The 19,980-nt window shown below is 38.8% G+C and overlaps 1 protein-coding gene across 6 annotated transcripts in view; it reads left to right on the forward strand.

The window, feature by feature from the left end:
* The window catches only part of MARCHF1 (membrane associated ring-CH-type finger 1), a 211,734-nt gene extending 192,001 nt beyond the window's left edge, over nt 1-19,733 (forward strand). For all 6 annotated transcript variants that reach the window (XM_072120270.1, XM_072120251.1, XM_072120314.1 and 3 more), the window contains one exon: nt 17,184-19,733. In XM_072120270.1, the coding sequence (XP_071976371.1) occupies nt 17,184-17,485 (302 nt within the window). In that variant the 3' untranslated portion in view covers nt 17,486-19,733. The remainder of the gene's footprint in view (nt 1-17,183) is intronic.
* The last annotated feature ends 247 nt before the right edge of the window (nt 19,734-19,980 follow it).

Raw genomic sequence — 19,980 nt, forward strand, 5'->3', positions numbered from 1 at the left:
AAGTACATTGATTGATTCACAAAGAATTATTTGTTAAAGAACCTTGTAAGGTTTATTATAGCATAAATCAATACACTTTTTGGATAAAATGACCAACATACATCTTCCAGCTATACTCTGTGACAAGAAGCAGCAAGGGAGAATGATTATCATTACTCTATTTTGTTAGTTCCCAATTTCTATCTTCAGTACTTTTTTTAACGCAAGATTATTAAAATCACTTGAATCCAACCTGGCAGTATCATCCTTAGCTTAATCAGAACAGTGGGAGAGAAAGGAGAAACAATAGAATTCATGTCCTACTTTACACCATTCATTTTCCAAAAAATAAAATAAAACAAACTCTGTTATGCAGAAAATGACTTAATAAAAGTGAAACTAAATTTGTATTTAATATCTATTTTATTTAGGTGGGTCTGAAAACAATTTGAAAGCCAATTTCAGGGCTCTAAAATATAATGAGGGCAGCTTTTATAGTCTGCTTTGTAGATCAGAATGCTAAAGGTGCTATCTATTTTTAGAAAATAACTGATATTGTTTGTGCAATGAAACACATTGGCCTTCATTCATTAAAGCGTTTGCGGCAGTTTTTGGTCTGACTTTGCACTGATAAGAAGTACAAACTGCTTGCACATGCATTTATAAATATATTTATAAAGTGTCTGCACCAGTATTGTGTCCCGCCTCAACGCAAAATTGTGCACATGCCGTTTTTTTTCACACACAACATTTATTACGGCAACTCAAGAGAATTGTGTCGCAAACCATGTTCCAGTATTCAATAATCTGGCGCACTCTGCACATTAGTGAGGCAAACTTCACATGGTGCAGTTAATAAATGTGGGCCATATAATTTCCATATTTCTAGATGTCTTCTTGCAGTTATTCAGGGATGCCTAATGTGATGTCACACAGGTGCACAGCTCATTATATCACAGAGCAGTGTGTTATTGAGAGCTGTAAGTGGAAAACCCATTTAAGCATGTAATCTCTTTTAATCTCCTCCTTTCCGTTAGTAGGGAAAAAATGTAGTCTGGGAAAACAATATCTATGTGAGATGGAAGCTTTGTGTATTATTTGATATCAGTTTATTTCAACCAATTGTAACTATAGCATCAATACATATAGCATCATACATGTCTCTAATTTGATTGCTTTGATATAAGATCAGAAACACCGTTCTATCCATTTGTAAGTTTTCCTGTCCGATGAGAACAAAACCTTTGTCGGTAATTGCCATGGATAATTCTTTTATATACGATCATCTGAAAGTAACTTGTGTACTCACTTATTTAGAAATGCATACCATAGAGTTCTTTACACCTCTGCACCTCTTCGTACCGATCCTGGTGGTGTTCTTTAATGTTTACACGCCATGCGAGAGGTGTAAATTCACAGCCCTTGCGTGACCTCTCCTATCTCTCCCAGCATGGGAAAGGAAGGTGGCATGCATAATTAGCAGCCCCGAGTGCCGGACATCTGTCCCTGCATTCCGGGCTGCTAATTTTAAGTCTTTTTTTCTAGGCTATCCCTGTGTCTTAAAATTAAAGAAGACCAACGCCAGAATCCGAATGAAGAGGAGCGCAGGCGAGTATGTCTGGTTTATTTTGTGTTTATTTAAAGGGTTGTTTTCCTTTAAAGACTTTACCTTCTCAGACTCAAAGCATGTACCATAGCCTGCAGGTCTCTTCTTTTTTACAATTAAGATTACGGTCAATCTCAGGTGCCATGATTGAATTTTTTTAACATATACTCTAACCCCTTGGGGGAAGGAGAGGGGTTGCTTCTATGGAGTTATTCTGGTATGCCACTCACACGAGCAAAGTTTTCAGACTCCTATGAAAGAAGAATAATATACATTCATGTACTGCGCTCTCCGGTAAGGATTTTAGCATACACAGTCCTGTCTCTCCTACATTTTCACTGGCTGTTTGTGTCGCATGAAAGCCGGCGCCGAAATCCAACACAATTCCCTTTCAAATGCGACGCAAATCCGAAATCGTCGGAATATCCAACGTTTGTGTGGTCCACGGACCCTAAGTAAATGAGCCCCAATATGTAGTTGAAAAATGAACAAAGGAAATCTGTAAATTAATCTGTCTACCATGACTCTGCCTCCCTCTCTCATGCTGGGTGACATCATGCAAGCATGGGTCTACCATGACTCAGAGGGGGTGGGCAATGGAGCAGTTCAATGCACAGAACTAAGAGTACAGCAGTGTGAGTACATGTTCCAAGTGAAGCTGAAACATAAATCAATTATCCTACTGCTACTGACAATACACATAATGGTATAAGTACAGATCTCCAAGATTGCCTGAAATATTTAGCTTATTAAATTGCCATAGGCTTTACTGTGTATGAATTAACTAAAGTTTTGCATCAGTATAAACATTGTTTACAGTTTTAAGAGCCATTTGAGGTGAAGGTAAATGGTGACAGTAGTTACCAGTGGCGAGCTAGTAATGCAAGTAATATAAGCTATAATAAAATTTGCTTGAGACTTTTAATTGCCATTGTGTCCTATTCAGTGAAGAGATGGAGTATAACTGTAGTCTGCTGGCTGTAGACCTATTGTCTTATGTAATGTCCTCATGTGGCAAGTACATCTTGAAACGACCTAGAGTTGTTGTCTTATTGAAACAGAATTAATTGCTTCTGGGAATTCGATGATTTTTTGGATAATTTTTGTCATCAAGCAGAGAAGGGAACAAAGCACATTACTTGCCTAACCTAAGAAACCTAGTTTTGTTTATCCATTAAAGTTTATTTTATTTCCTTTAATTTAGTTATCAGTACTCTTACATAATCACAGTTATATTTGTATTTCAATCTGCACTGTCTATTTGTTCAGACACACCAGAGATATAAGAGCCAAACTGCTCTTCTAAGATTTTCTGACCAGCACGTACTATATACCCAAAAGGCTTTTGTCTCAATCCTCCAATGCTGGCACATGGGAGCATGGGAGTAATACTAACTTCCTGCAATGCAAGGATTGTGGTGGAATCAAGTGGCCTAAATACTATCCCAACTTTTTACCGTTTTGTCCTGAATAGCACCGGGTTTTTGGCGCACGTGATCAGATTGTGGCGCATCAGCACCGGCTTGCATGCAACACAAATTGAGGGGCTTGGATGTCGGACAACCCAACTAATTCGGACAAACTACAGAATTTAAAAACCAAATTGTGTCGCAAGATCAGCACTCACATGCACCAGAAAGAAGAAGATGAACTCCGGCGGACCTCAGCGGGGGAAGCGACACATGCAGAAAATTGGAGGCACAATCCTAGTGAATCGCGGCAGACCCGAATCCAATTCGGACATTCCGGATCAGCGGCGTCAATGGGACGGGAAAGTAAATGCTCCCCAATGTCTTCCATTTTGGTTACAAAACCAATGGGAGACAAATTACAAATTCCAAGTTTGGGGGCATAATTTTAAAAAGCCAAACCTGTATTACCTGCTTTTGATTATATATTCCCTGGAAACCCTGGGATCCCATCTTTCAATATATAAGCTTAGGCTAAGTTTGGAGGATGTAAATAATGGTAAGGTGGTTTCCTAGGTCTTATACAAATTGAGCACATGGTAGCTCAAATCTCGCACACATGCATAGTAGAGCAAAAGTACAAAAATGAAAGGAGCAGAGATATTAAAACAATTTAACCACTTACCACTCATGCCCTCCCATTTCTGCATTTAGGTTTATTGCTTCCCCACCTTCCAAAAGCAAGAACTTTTTTATTTTTCAGTTTACATAGATGTATGAGGGCTTATTTTCTGCATTATAATTTGGACTTTCTTGTGGCACCACTTAAAATTCCATGCAATGTACTGGGAAAAATCCAAATGTGATGAAATTTATGTACAAATCCAGATGCACTATTTTCTTAGAGGCTCTGTTTTTACAGCTTTCACTGTACAGTCCAAATGAAATATCACCTTTATTCTTTTGGCCGCTATGATCTTGGAGATACCATATTTTTATAGCTTCAGTTCACATTGATGTTTAGACTGTCACAAAAATAATAATGTCAAACTGACAGATCTGTGAAAATGTCCATTGATGTCAATGGAGTTTTACTGGCTTTATTTAGTATCCATTGGACTTCCATTACTTCCAAGTGGAAAATTGGACAGAAACATCAAAACTATTTCTGTAATTACATTTTTTAAAAATGTGTGTGTGTGAAATGGGCCTGAATATTGTGCTAAATTTTTGCACACTTTTAATGAAGCCACACCTCTTATTCAAACATGGTGCTTAAATATCTACAAAGTGTCTAAAACACTTCATATAGAGTTTTTCTTTTCTTGGAGATAAAGAAATATTACTAATTTCTCAATAATTACTAGTATGTATAATTACTAGTATGTATATTGTAAGACACTGCAGGGGCAATATGTTTCCCCTGGGTTTTCCTATAATGCAAGGCGTTTGTGTTTGTCCAATTGCAAACACTGTAAATCCTGGAAGTATGGTTCGAACAAGTAATTTATTGGAGCAGTTATTTAAAACTCTCCTGGGCCAGACTTGTCTGGAATAGATCCGCAGGCTGGTAGTGGGGCGGTCCATTCCACCTCCTTGTTTGGCTAGGCAAGGTTTTGAGTTGTTCAGCATTTTGGACACAAGTGATGGTAGCAGTCTCATCAGGCTGTATAAAGCTGCTGAGCAGAGCTGAAAGAAGACTGGCAGAGTGCAGTACAGCCCTGATGTCCATGTCTGGAGCAGCAATGTCCTTGCAAGGTGAATTTATGTTGTAGTGGTAAGGGGAACTCATTGTATAGCAAGCTCCCAGGCCTGAATGTGAAGGCTGTTTTTTTAGTACTTTCTGCTGGAATAAATGCAGGCGAGACCTGTTTTGGACTGAACATTGGTGTCACGGTCTTTAACTGCATCACAAATCTCCGCTACCTCAAACTCTACTGGGCCAAATCTCCCACAATATCCAAAAGTACTTTAACTCATTTCCGAATGACTGCTAACTTTAAGTGGGCACAGTTTCAGCATCTTCTGACGTTGCTGCAGTTTTCTTCTGCTCTTGCACTAGTTTCCAGAGCAGGACAGGGTCTTCTGTGATAGGAGACAACCGGAGACCCTAGGGAGAAGACATGAGCGGTTTATTACTGCTTCTGCTGTCTCTGTTCTTCACAGCATTACAATGAAGTACTGCTATGCAAAGAGTAGCAGAGCCGACAGTTAACCCCTTCCCGACACGCGCCGGGTCCCGGGTGCATGGAGAGGGCTCGCGGGCCAAGCCCTCTCCATAGCCAGTAAGTCTTTGCTGCATATTCTAGCAAAGGCTTACCGGTAACACCCGCGATCGGTGCTAGCATCTTGCCGCGGATCGACGCTCCGCAATGACGTCACGGGGAGCGGTGATCCATTGCCTTGACAGCATCAGGTTTCACAAAGGCCCGAAGCTGTCTCGTTTTAACCCATTCATTACAATGTGCTATCAGCACATTGTAATGAATGAGGAGTAAAATCCCCATATACTGCCATATTGCAGTATGGCAGTATATGGTAGGATTGATCAGACAACCTAGGGTTAAAGTACCCTAGGGTGTCTGAAAAGTAGTAAAAGTAAAAAAAACTAAAAATTCAAATCACCCACCTTTCCCTAGAACTGATATTAATATTAATAAACAGTAAAAATCATAAACACATTAGGTATCGCAGTGTCCGAAAATGTCCGATCTATCAAAATATAATAACAGTTTTTCACTGCGTTTAACCCCGTAACGGAAAATAGCGTCCAAAGTCAAAAATTTTTTATAAAAAGCGATCAAAAGGGAGCACAGTCCTAAAAATGATAGCAATGAAAATGCCATCAAGTCGCAAAAAATGACACCACCCACAGCTCCGTACACCAAAGTATGAAAAAGTTATTGCCACCAGAAGATGGCAAAATCAAAAAAAGTTTTTGTACAGGAGGTTTAAATTTTTTTAAATGTATGAAAACATTATAAAACCTATTCAAATTTGGTATCCATGTAATCGTAGCAACCCAAAGAATAAAATAGATATGTCATTTGGGGCACACAGTGAAAGCTGTAAAATCCAAGCCCACAAGAAAACGTCGCAAATGTGTTTTTTCACCATTTTCACTGCATTTGGAATTTTTTTCCCGCTTCTTAGTACGTGCCATGGAATATTAAATATCGTCACTACAAAGTGCAATTTGTTACGCAGAAAATAAGCCATAACAGAGCTCTTTATGTGGAAAAATAAAAAAGTTATAGATTTTTGAAGGTGGGGTGTTATAGGACGCTGGTAGTTCTATAAATTGCTATGCACTATAACGATTAATATCACTACCTTCCTCGTTGTACTGTTTACTATATCTTATATCTTCTGTTTCTAGTCTCTGTATTGCACACTATAATTTACCACACTCAGGGTTAATACCAATAATATTTATTAACACGCTAGAAGTATACAATGTTAATCACAATACCCACAAACCCACAGAATCCAACCCACCACAATGCATATAAACACACACACACAATATAATAATCCTTACACCTAACTATCCCTATTATTACAGAGAACGAAGGGGGACAGGGAGATTGACAGGAAAGCAGGGGTACAGAGATAGGTTAATAGATGGAAACAGGGGAGCAGGGGTACAGAGATAGGTTAATAGATGGAAACAGGGAAGTAGGGGTACAGAGATAGGTTAATAGTTGGAAACAGGGAAGCTGGGGTACAGAGATAGGTTCTGGGGTACAGAGATAGGTTAATAGATGGAAACAGGGAAGCAGGGGTACAGAGATACAGGTACTCAGCCCAATCCGGGAAGGTGATATAGTCTGTGGGGTGATCCTCCTAGCTCCTTCTCCCTTCCTTGCTGGTATTCAGGGCAGATTCCTTCTCCTTTCCTAGTTGGTCTGTAGGGAAGATTTTCCTTCTTCCTTTCCTAGCTGGTCTCCATGGAAGATTTCCTCCTCTGTCCTCCACTATCATCCCCTTATAAGTCTCTCCTCTGTCCCTTCCCCCTAGATGGTGGACAACAGATGTATAACCCTTCCTATCCTGTATTTCCAATACAGGATGTGTATTTAGTCACCCATCCAGACCCCCTCAGGTAGGAATAACAGAGATCCTGGATTCCCATACTGGCATAGAGGTGTGAAGCATCTCTAGATAACTGGCCCTGGAGAGTTTGAGTGACATTCCCATAATAAAAGGGGGTTGACATCCTGCTGTCCAAGGATACAGATATGTGAGATTGCCCTCACCACATCCTGAGTAAGAAAGCAGCTGTGTTCTTTCCCAGGGGAATGGAATATGACAGATGGACATTTTATACATATATATATATATACACAAATACCTATGTACATGAATAGACACTTCCCTTTACAATCGCCCTGTTGTCGGGGACTCGACAATTAAAATTTGAGGGAAGTGTTGTGTTGAACCGTATTTGCCTATTCAACCATATTTATCCCTGGTAATGATTCAGGATGGAATGAAGTATAATTTTGCATTTAGGCACCAAGACATCACTTTCCCACAGAGCCACCTTCCTGCCCGTCACTGTAACCCAGTATCCTCTGCCCACAGAGAACGTCATCTGCTTCTTGTCTCTTCCTCTCTGAATCACAGTCCTTTACTATGGTATGAGTCTCTTTGGTTGACCTTGTCTGTGTTGCCAGTCTCTTTCTGTAGCCAATCTCAATTGTCATCCTGAGCAATATAGGACTTCTTTAATACTTCCCACAGGCAGGTTTGAGAGAAAGGCCATTTAGCACATGCAGCACCACCCTTGATCTGGTGTTATGGTCATGTAGAGTCATCATCCAATCTGTCACACAGGCAGCAACTTTTCATCAGAGGTGTTAAACGAAGAACAACGAAGAACCTTGATTGAAGTGGTATCCATGGACAGAGAACCTGGATCTTTACCAAGGCAAAACAGCTGACTAGAATGGGAGGCGATGTCTCAGAACCTAAGGTCAAATTGTGAGGAGGGGCATTGCCTCCCGTGTCCCCAATACCTGACATTCAATCCATCCTGTTATTAGTCATACCATATATAAGGTTAAAAGGCAATTACTCACCATCGTGTGGGGATACCTTACCTGTCCCTAAGGTCCCTACACATATAAATAACACAGGCACACTCTAAATATTGTGTCACCCTTATCCACAAAACACACAAATTCCCATCATTAAAATATAAAAATTAACCCGATTAGGGTAAGGACTGTAGTCTGTAGTCATCAAGTTATCTTAACGTCTGACCTCTTATGAGTCCATGATGCTCTTTCTGTCTCTGTTGTGAGCGTTGATCAGTCCTCTCTAATTTTAACTTGAAAATAGTCCATTATACATAACAGAGACCAGGAATAGAAGAATCACTGTCATTGGGCAAATTAGCATATCAAAGAACAAAGTTGCTTTGGAGCTGTATCCAAACAGTCTCTCCGAGCAGGACACCGCAGAGCCTTTTTTCCATGGCATGGACAATCCCTGCAATCTTTATCTGGTCAAAGTCCTTGATTTTCATTTGGACAGATATCCACACACTTTTCAGGGTTAATTGATGTTCTTTCCTTCAGATCTGCTACATCAATACCTAAAAATAAATAAAAGGAACAATGGCCTCCTGGGAGGAGTTCTCCTCCTTTTGAGCAGTTAGTTTCATCCTGTGTTACTAGGTTCCAAATTAGCTTACATTTGACAAGATAAATCCACTGAGTAAACATCCAGCACCCTTCTCAATGTCTGTAACAGCAATTTAAACAAACCATCTATATTGATGCTAAAGTTAATGTATCTGCCTCTGGGACACTTCCCACCAGGAGATTTATATCTACCACAGTATACCTCAGTCATAGTGGTCCCTACCATACAACAACTATTGGAGAATCCACTCCATTACATATTAGTATCTGCCATTACCATTACAGTATCTAATACCCATTGTGCATAGACGACAAAGTAGTGTTATGCCACCTCCTGTACACAACTGTCCCCATAATGATTAACATAAATAATTGTATGGAAGAAGATCCCTCTATTTAATACATCTGATCTAGTCCATCAGCCTGTACCTTCAAACTGCTGATTTATATAAGCTATCCAGTTTTACTAGGCTGCAGATCATTTCATAGTATTCTAGCAGAGTTGTTGCAGTTTAACTTTAACATTTTAATTGGTCTTTAAATTGTCTGAGGCCTACATCCCCCTGAATCCCTCGGCATACAATGTGCCTACAGGGTGCAGTTTACATATAAGGATCTATCACAAGAAAACAAACATTACACATACAAGTTACACATAAAACCAAAGACAACAGGTAATCACAAGCAGACACCACATAGACAGGACCACAGAATGTAATTTAGGGCCTACTTGTGATTGTCCTACTCAGTTTTAATTGGTCACTTTGAATCATCAGCACATGGTGGGGCACATGTGGCTGGGAAGAAACCCTTTTATAACCATTTTCTTTGTGCCACACAGATGAATTTTCTATGGTGATGTTGCTAGACACCTTACAGTTACTTGCACACGAGCAATGTCTAGCAAAATGACCAAAGCTGCCACATTTAAAACATTTCACACAGCAGTGTTTCTTCTGCCTTTCACTATTTGCCAATTTACAATCCTTAGCTATATGACCTAAGCCACCACAAGAAAAACATGTAATACCTTTCATGCTTGGCTTAGGACAGTTTAGATTGTCTCTACATCTTCTAAACTTCTCCATAGCTAGGGATGCACTTCTGACAATCCTACTTTTGCAGGTCCTTACTATACCAGAAAGCAATGTTTTACCTTTACCTTTCTGGCTAGGATCACTGTTGGGGATGTTTAATCTGTTGCCAGCTCTACTCCCCCCTTTTTGCCCTGCAGAGGGCAAAACTTCTGAGGACTCTAGCCTTGACTTTAAGGTATAAGACAAGGCTGGCACAATTTTGGAAAAATTACTAATGATGTCTTGCAAGCTAGATATCAGTTGAGACCTGGCTGCAAGTTCATCATTGAGCTTAGCAATCACTACATCAGTAGATGCTGCCTGATCCTTAAATCTTTTGACCTCAGTATAGGACTGAGTCAACTGTGCCTCAATATCAGCATTGTGCTTTCCAATTTCTATCAGTTTTGACTCCAGATTCACACTCTCTGCCAGTTGTGTCTGTAAAGCACAAACCTGCTCAGCGTTATAGACACAACATTTGCAGTGAGAGTCTGGGCATTTATTACTTGACACCAGAACCCTATGTTCTGGCCTCTGCAGCGTCTCATTATAAACATAAATAAGTTTCGCCAGCATGTGGAGCCGTTTAGTAGCCTTATTTAATATTGACTGCTTCTTCATATATTCCTTATCATAATTCTGCATTTGTTCAAACAAATCAGACCACAGCGTTTCAGCTGACTTGTATGATGTGGGTGGCTCTGGGTTAAATTTACTATTCTTAGATAACTTCAACAATGTGGAAAGATCCATACTTACTTGTTCCATGGCCATCTCCGCTGTTGGTGCTGTCCTCTTTGTCTGTGCTGCTTGAAAAAGGTCCTTTATCTTCCGGAACACCTTTTCCCGACCAGCTGGACTTCAACCGTATAAGATGAACACCAACATTGATGCAGTGGAACGACACCCTGATGGATTTCTCTTCCAACTACTCCTTGTCAAAGAGCCTCACACAGATTTGCAAAGAAAACAGAAAATTATTAATAATCATAAAACAGTACACAAAAAAATTAAAATAGGTTCTCTGTTATTAATTCTTCCTTGTCCTCTCAAGCACAGCTGTGATACCTGTCCGAACTTCAAGGCCTTGCACACAGTATAACACGACACTACACCGTGTACCAATGTTACCTGTCCGTGCTTCTACCTATCTTAGTTCACAGTATAAAACAGCTTAACTTAATGAACACATAAGAACAAATTAATTAACAGTTGGGCCTGGCTCGCCAATGTTATAAGACGCTGGTAGTTCTATAAATTGCTATGCACTATAACGATTAATATCACTACCTTCCTCGTTGTACTGTTTACTATATCTTATATCTTCTGTTTCTAGTCTCTGTATTGCACACTATAATTTACCACACTCAGGGTTAATACCAATAATATTTATTAACACGCTAGAAGTATACAATGTTAATCACAATACCCACAAACCCACAGAATCCAACCCACCACAATGCATATAAACACACACACACAATATAATAATCCTTACACCTAACTATCCCTATTATTACAGAGAACGAAGGGGGACAGGGAGATTGACAGGAAAGCAGGGGTACAGAGATAGGTTAATAGATGGAAACAGGGGAGCAGGGGTACAGAGATAGGTTAATAGATGGAAACAGGGAAGTAGGGGTACAGAGATAGGTTAATAGTTGGAAACAGGGAAGCTGGGGTACAGAGATAGGTTCTGGGGTACAGAGATAGGTTAATAGATGGAAACAGGGAAGCAGGGGTACAGAGATACAGGTACTCAGCCCAATCCGGGAAGGTGATATAGTCTGTGGGGTGATCCTCCTAGCTCCTTCTCCCTTCCTTGCTGGTATTCAGGGCAGATTCCTTCTCCTTTCCTAGTTGGTCTGTAGGGAAGATTTTCCTTCTTCCTTTCCTAGCTGGTCTCCATGGAAGATTTCCTCCTCTGTCCTCCACTATCATCCCCTTATAAGTCTCTCCTCTGTCCCTTCCCCCTAGATGGTGGACAACAGATGTATAACCCTTCCTATCCTGTATTTCCAATACAGGATGTGTATTTAGTCACCCATCCAGACCCCCTCAGGTAGGAATAACAGAGATCCTGGATTCCCATACTGGCATAGAGGTGTGAAGCATCTCTAGATAACTGGCCCTGGAGAGTTTGAGTGACATTCCCATAATAAAAGGGGGTTGACATCCTGCTGTCCAAGGATACAGATATGTGAGATTGCCCTCACCACATCCTGAGTAAGAAAGCAGCTGTGTTCTTTCCCAGGGGAATGGAATATGACAGATGGACATTTTATACATATATATATATATACACAAATACCTATGTACATGAATAGACACTTCCCTTTACATGGGGAGTGAAAAATGGAAGTGAAAAAACTAAAAAAGGCCAAGTCGTTAAGGGGTTAAGTGATCTCTGGGTCTAAAGGGGTTAATCAAAGTGGAAGGGTCTCATTAGTACAGCTCTGATCAACATCAGCCCTCTCAAGGGGTCGTTTTGCCCCACAATTCTACCACATTTGGAATTTTTTTCCAGCTTCCCTGTACTTTGAACAAAATAAAAAATGATTGCACTAGAAAATACAATTTGTGCCATAGATAGCAGCCTCCTATTTCTCTGTAAATAGAAAATACAAAAAGATATGAGGGAAGTAAAAATGGAAATGCAAAACTGGAAAATTGCCCGGTAATGAAATGGTTAAACATAGGATATGAGTTATATACTATGGAAACAAAAGGAAGGGACATGTGACACAGACCGATGCAATGGGTCCTTTGACTAAACTCCTTTCCCAGCTGTCTCTGCTGTAATGAGCAATAGGGCACAGTAAAATGAGTACTGTATCCACCCATGCCCTCTTACAGCCATAAAGATTATTATAAAGTATTACTGGAGCAGTTTATAATATTTGCAGATAACGATGCCAAACAGAGAAAATGTTATTAAGTGTGAAGGTATAAAACAGCAGTGATCACAAATTAAATCTGTGTGGATTTCAAAAACTGAAACTTAGAATACTATTGAGCTTGGCAGAACATTAAAGTGAAAGTTAACCTCTTGTACTGTATTTTTTAAAAATACTATATATTTTTTTCATTTTCTGGGAAATCCATAAGTAGAATATTATGATATATATATATATATATATATATATATATATATATATATATATATATATATATCAACAAAATGTAAGAAAATATGAGAAATGAACATTTAAAGAGAAAGTGTCCTTACATACACTGTTAGGTATCAGCACTGATAATTAACCATACTTTTGTGTGCATTGTTAGTAGTGGCAGGACTGTGAAAAATGCATTTATGTTCCAGGATTGTAACTTTTCCCAGTGCAATGGAGGGCATGGGTTTGTACATTGTACTGCGTCAATTACTAATTGATCTATCACTGCTTACCAAAATTAATAAAAATTGTTAAATTCAAATTGTAAAATCAACACATCATAGCAGCAACATCCCATGCAACATTGCACCAGCAGGGTGAGCAACCCAACAGGTTCGCTGGCCTCAATCCCGCAGCTTCTCTTCTTTCAAGTCTATGGTAGTGACAAACATCACATGGCAAATAGAAACTTGGCTATTCTCTCTGCTCTTACAGACTTAAATGGAGAATTGTTATGCATGCATTGCAAATTCTCTTCACTCAACCTGACCAAGGGAAGGGGCAGAACCCTGCTCTTGAGATGAGATGGTGGAACATGCATCTATTGTAAATTCATAAAAAGTTCTGATTTGTTATAAAAATGGGAAAAATATGTCAAAACGGGAAAACCCTGTCTATAAAATCAGAAATACCTAACATGTAGAATATAATAAACATCTGAAATGTTTGCTTTGCATAGCTGTCCAAAATGTTCATTTATTTTCTTTAAGTAAAAAGTTAAGGGAGATTTATTAATCGGTCGACAACAGAATTCTGTCTTAGTTTGCACTGAGAAAACTGTCTGCACCACATTTATAAAGGGTTTTAGACAGTTTTCTGGCTCTCCTACGACTAGCTTAGCAAAAGGAGGCGTGAAAGGGGGCATGGCTTCTCACTAAAACGGTCCCTGTGCCAAAAATACTGCTGACCCAACAGAATTTTGTCCTAATTTTCTGGTGTATAGTAAGCTAAATAATAGGAGGTGCAGAGTACGACTAGACATTCTTATACTAAACCAGATTTATCATCCAGCATCAGACTTTTATATGAATCTGGTGCCGAATAAAACTGTCTAGTCTAGCTCTGTACTGTTTAACCCCTTAACGACTTGGCCTTTTTTAGTTTTTTCACTTCCATTTTTCACTCCCCACCTTCAAAAATCTATAACTTTTTTATTTTTCCACATAAAGAGCTCTGTTATGGCTTATTTTCTGCGTAACAAATTGCACTTCGTAGTGATGGTATTTAATATTCCATGGTGTGTACTGGGAAGCGGGAAAAAAATTCCAAATGCCGTGAAAATGGTGAAAAAACACATTTGTGACGTTTTCTTGTGGGCTTGGATTTTACAGCTTTCACTGAGCGCCCCAAATGACATGTCTACTTTATTCTTTGGGTTGCTACGATTATGTGGATACCAAATTTGTATAGGTTTTATAATGTTTTCATACATTTAAAAAAATTAAAACCTCCTGTACAATTTTTTTTTTTTATTTTGTCATTTACTGGCGGCAATAACTTTTTCATACTTTGGTGTACGGAGCTGTGGGTGGTGTCATTTTTTGCGACTTTTGATGGCGTTTTCATTGCTATCATTTTTAGGACTGTGCGACCTTTTGATCCCTTTTTATAAATTTTTTTATATTTTCCAAAATGGCAAAAAAATTTCATTTTTGACTTTGGACGCTATTTTCCGTTACGGGGTTAAACGCAGCGAAAAAACGTTATTATATTTTGATAGATCGGACATTTTCGGACTTGGTGATACCTAATGTGTTTATGATTTTTACTGTTTATTAATATTAATATCAGTTCTAGGGAAAGGGGTGTGATTTGAATTTTTAGTTTTTTTTATTATAATTTTTTTTTTTAACTTTTTTTTACTTTTACTTTTACTATTTTTCAGACTCCCTAGGGTACTTTAACCCTAGGTTGTCTGATCGATCCTACCATATACTGCCATACTACAGTATGGCAGTACATGGGGATTTTACTCCTCATTTATTACAATGTGCTGATAGCACATTGTAATGAATGGGTTAAAACAAGGCATCTTCGGGCCTCCGTGAGACCCGAAGCTGTCATGGCAACGGATCACCGCTCCCCGTGACGTGATGATCCGCGCATTGCCGGCGCGATCGCAGTGAAAACACCCACGATCGGTGCTAGCACAGATCGCGGGTGTTACCGGTAAGCCTTTGCTGCAATATGCAGCAAAGACTTACCGGCTATGGAGAGGGCTCGGCCCTGCGAGCCCTCTCCATGCCCCCGGGCCCGGCACGCGCCGTACTAGTACGGTGCGCGTCGGGAAGGGGTTAACCTTAGGACACTTTTTATAAATCTGCCCCAATATTTCTACAATATCAGCGAGTCAAAAACAGGTGAAAGATTTGGCAATTTAAAATTCTTACAAAGCTAAAGAAGTGGTGAGTTATGTTAGTGCTAAGTCACCTGAGAATGTGACAATGATTATATATTAGTTTCTAGATTTAACCCCTTCCCGACGTGTACGGCGCGTGCCGGGTCCGGGTGCATGGAGAGGGCTCGCGGGCCGAGCCCTCTCCATTGCCGGTAAGTCTTTGCTACATATTGCAGCAAAGGCTTACCGGTAACACCCGCGGTCGGTGCTAACACCCTAACCTGTCTCGTTTTAACCCATTCATTACAATGTGCTATCAGCACATTGTAATGAATGAGGAGTAAAATCCCCATATACTGCCATATTGCAGTATGGCAGTATATGGTAGGATCGATCAGACAACCTAGGGTTAAAGTACCCTAGGGAGTCTGAAAAATAGTAATAAAAAGTAAAAAAAAAAATTATAATAAAAAAACCTAAAAATTCAAATCACCCCCCTTTCCCTAGAACTTATATTAATATTAATAAACAGTAAAAATCATAAACACATTAGGTATCGCCGCGTCCGAAAATGTTGGATCTATCAAAATATAATAAAGTTTTTTCGCTGCGTTTAACCCCGCAACGGAAAATAGCGTCCAATGTCAAAAATGAAATTTTTTTGCCATTTTGGAAAATAGAAAAAAGTTAATAAAAAGTGATCAAAAGGTCACACAGTCCTAAAAATCATAGCAATGAAAACGCCATCAAAAGTCGCAAAAAATGACACCACCCACAGCTCCGTACACCAAAGTATGAAAAAGTTATTGCCACCAGAAGATGACAAAATCAAAAAAAAAAATTTTGCACAGGAGGTTTTCATTTTTTTAAATGTATGAAAACATTATAAAACCTATACAAATTTGATATCCACATAATCGTAGCAACCCAAAGAATAAAGTAGACATGTCATTTGGGGCACACAGTGAACGCTGTAAAATCCAAGCCCACAAGAAAACGTCGCACATGTGTTTTTTCACCATTTTCACTGCATTTGGAATTTTTTTCCCGCTTCCCAGTACATGCCATGGAATATTAAATACCGTCACTACAAAGTGCAATTTGTTACGCAGAAAATAAGCCATAACAGAGCTCTTTATGTGGAAAAATAAAAAAGTTATAGATTTTTGAAGGTGGAGAGTGAAAAATGGAAGAGAAAAAAATAAAAAAGGCCAAGTCGTTAAGGGGTTAAAGAATATTTAGGGTATGTAACTACCTTTAAATAAGGGGAAAAAACCCACAGTGGTTTAAAATCCTCAGTAACAAAAAAAAAAAAAGAGGGATAACTCACTGTACATGTAACTCCTTATCTACTCACCTGGAGTTCTATGTCAATCTGGCAAATCAGAAATGAAATGAAAGTCCAACACCCAGCAGAAATCTTTAGCATCATTCTATAGTTTTTTTCTGTTACATTTCCGGAATTACTGGTTTTGAAAAGATATCTGCTGGGTTCTGTATTTTCTTCTTCTTTTTTGGATTTTTAAATCCTCACCTTTGAGTAGCCCATGTTATTTGGTAAAGACTTTTCGTTCCGTCCCATTCACCAACAGGTAGTTACACTGTCTGCCGTGTTACATAATCACTGAACTTTTCATCGCCATTTATTCTTGTTACAAGCGCATTAGTATTACATTCACACTACAAAGGCTGCCTCTGGTGCTCTGATAACAGGAATTTTCTCTAAAATGATAGATAGCGGTAGAAGTTTCCTATATTGTGCTGGTTTTACCTGCGGCATTATCTAGGAGCTGCTAGAATACTTTGAAATTATATGTTTCTCCAAAAAGTTTTTTTTTAAGTGGATCGCTTATGCTGTTTCTATCCTTTGAAACATGGAACAAATTGTAGATTACTGCATATTTTCAGTTTATATAATATCTCATTTTGTTTTCTTTTTATTTAATAGGTGTCCTGGAATGGCCATTTTGGACAAAATTAGTGGTAGTGGCTATTGGATTTACAGGCGGCTTAGTTTTTATGTATGTTCAGTGTAAAGTGTATATACAGTTGTGGAGAAGACTGAAGGCTTACAATCGAGTGATATTTGTTCAGAACTGTCCTGACACTACAAAGAAGCTTGAAACTAAGAACTATCCAAATAATCAGAACACTGAACTCAAGGATTCTGTATCTGTCCCAGTTTCACAGACATCAACTAATCTGCAGTCATGTTCCAACGCAAGTGTACCAGGAGTCATGTCAGTTTGATGAGTGTGTTACAATTTTTCCATATACAGTAGGTGTAAATCTCCAAAGGATATACATTAAGTGTTTCTGGTTCACTGAAGACATGCAGCCGGATACTAGTAATCTTCTTCCTCAAGGAGTGCAGCCGAATCACACGCTGGAAATGACAGTACTGCAAAGTTATAAATGTCATCGATCTCATAGTAACACAAAACAGCAGAAAGAGTATTAAAAAAAAAAAGAAAAGTCCACAATTTTGTAAGTCAGCAAAGTAAAACAAGTGACTATTAGTTTTAATTTGTGAAGGAAAACCTATTTTTCCAGTTGTTGTATTTGTTACTGTGTGAGTGAGTTGAATGTTTTCTATTGAAAAAAGTATTAAATTGCAGACATACAGATGGCAGTTCAAGATGGGAATACACCATAAATTAGTCCACTGTAGTTCTGTATGTTGCCTAATGAAAGCACACACGTCAGACCCAGAATGAATTTACAAAATGCACTTTGTACATGTTACATTATTTATAAAGATTCAGATTTTGAAGTTGAATGAAATAGTAGACTGATTATTTTAAGTGAAGACTAGAAAAAAACATTCTCTTATCTGCTTTAATAGAACCATAGAAAAAAGGTAAAGCCAACGCCCTCCAGTATATTCTCACCTGTGAGTATATTCAATAACATTGAGAAGAAGGTGTAAGTGCAAGTGCTCCAAGGGGGTGTCGTCAGAGTCACTCTGTCCCTTATACAACCCCCGGAGCACTTCTCCCCCTCCTCCCTCTGTACTTTTACCAGCTCTTACACCCTACCCAATCTTGAGCAGTACAGAGTATGTGCTGCCTGTACTGGCGCAAGATTTAGGAGGGAGAGGGGAGGAGGGGGTGCTCTGGTGGCTGTGTAGGAGCCAGAACCCTGGAGACCAGTGTGACTATGGTCCCTGGAGCATGTGTACTTGATTTACATACAGATTTATTTTTAAGCAGACTACAGGACACAGCTCCTCATAAACTTATTGCTGCATTCACCCAGCTGGGTACTACCCAACAGCTTCAAGGGTGAATACAGATATAAACCAGTGGTATATTTTCCACTTGGGAATTATATTTTACTCTTTAAAAATAATCTACTTCAAATAGTTGGTAAATTGTCTAATAACCATTTTCTAGTAGAAGGGCAGCAACAAGGACTTTTTTAGAACATTGTTAATGTATTTTCTCCATGACCTCTTGTTAACACACACCTGAAGTCTTCAGACCAGGAAACTGCCAAAACGTTTACTGAGGTGGTCTCACTTGCCGATGATTCATTAATCAAGTGCATGTTTACCCTCTGAACTGATTTGAAAGTAGTAAGAGTATGGTTAATGAAAATCTACCATCAAACTCAAGCATATAAACTAGGGACACTTACTAATTACCACAGTCACACTGCATGAAGCAATCTCTATCTTTGTTATCCATGGTCTCCTTCCTTCTAAAAATCAACTTTTAAAATTATGCTAATGATCCTGAATGGCCCGGGGGGCATTACCAGAGTCATACCAGGCTCTCCCTGCTTTTTGAGCACTTGGAAGCACTCATTGCACAAGTGCTGAGGAAGCAGGAGGAGGGAGAGACAGTGCCACAGCCTATAAAGGTAGATCAAAGGGGGCTAAAGTAGCCCCTCAGGCTCATAAACATCATTTTAAAAGTTGATATTAGAAAGAAGGAGGCCATGGATAACAAATATAAGAATATTACCACTGTCACGGTGCCTGAATCTATGAGTTAAGGTCCCTGGGTTATCATGATGAATTTTGATGGTAGATTTCCTTTAACATTTTTACACATTTCTCATTTTTGCTTAGATTTGGTTAAATAAATATTAGAATCTGTTGTGTGCCGTTTTTCATCTGAGGTTTTATGTAGCTAATTCTAAAATAAGTTCAACCTAGTCATGCTACAAAAATTTGGGCAAAATGATTTCAAATTTTCAAAGGAACCAACATTAAGTCAATTGTCTCTAAACCTTTTGACTGGTATTATATAGTAATGTGTCCACACTTACCTCTTCTATAAGTTTACTAAACACAAATGATGGCTACTCGGCTATTGTGTAAAATGACAATCCCTGGAAATTATTTTAAGTTATTGGCAACTGTGTATTTTCAGATGACTGAACGTTAATGCAACATTATTTCCACTTAGTAGAGCCGGAACGGTGAATGGTTTGCACAAAATACAGTATGTTCATGGTTTATTGCATTTTGAATAAAACCAAAGCTGTCTTAGCACTGAATCCATTTGTCTTCTATTTTTCTATTACATAAGGAAAGTACATCTGTGCCATCAAGTCTGTGCAACATTTTTAGCATTTTGATTTATTGTCCTTTCAGGCCATCAAATGAGATATTTTAAGGAAAATTACAAATGTACCAAAAACACCCAACTATGTATGTAAATCAGAAATCCAATAGAAAAAAGGACTTTAAGCTTAGTGGATTGTAATTAAAAGCACTATATTACGATATCTTTAAA

Source organism: Engystomops pustulosus, chromosome 1, assembly GCF_040894005.1.
Source record: "Engystomops pustulosus chromosome 1, aEngPut4.maternal, whole genome shotgun sequence".
Classification (NCBI taxonomy): Eukaryota; Metazoa; Chordata; class Amphibia; order Anura; family Leptodactylidae; genus Engystomops; species Engystomops pustulosus.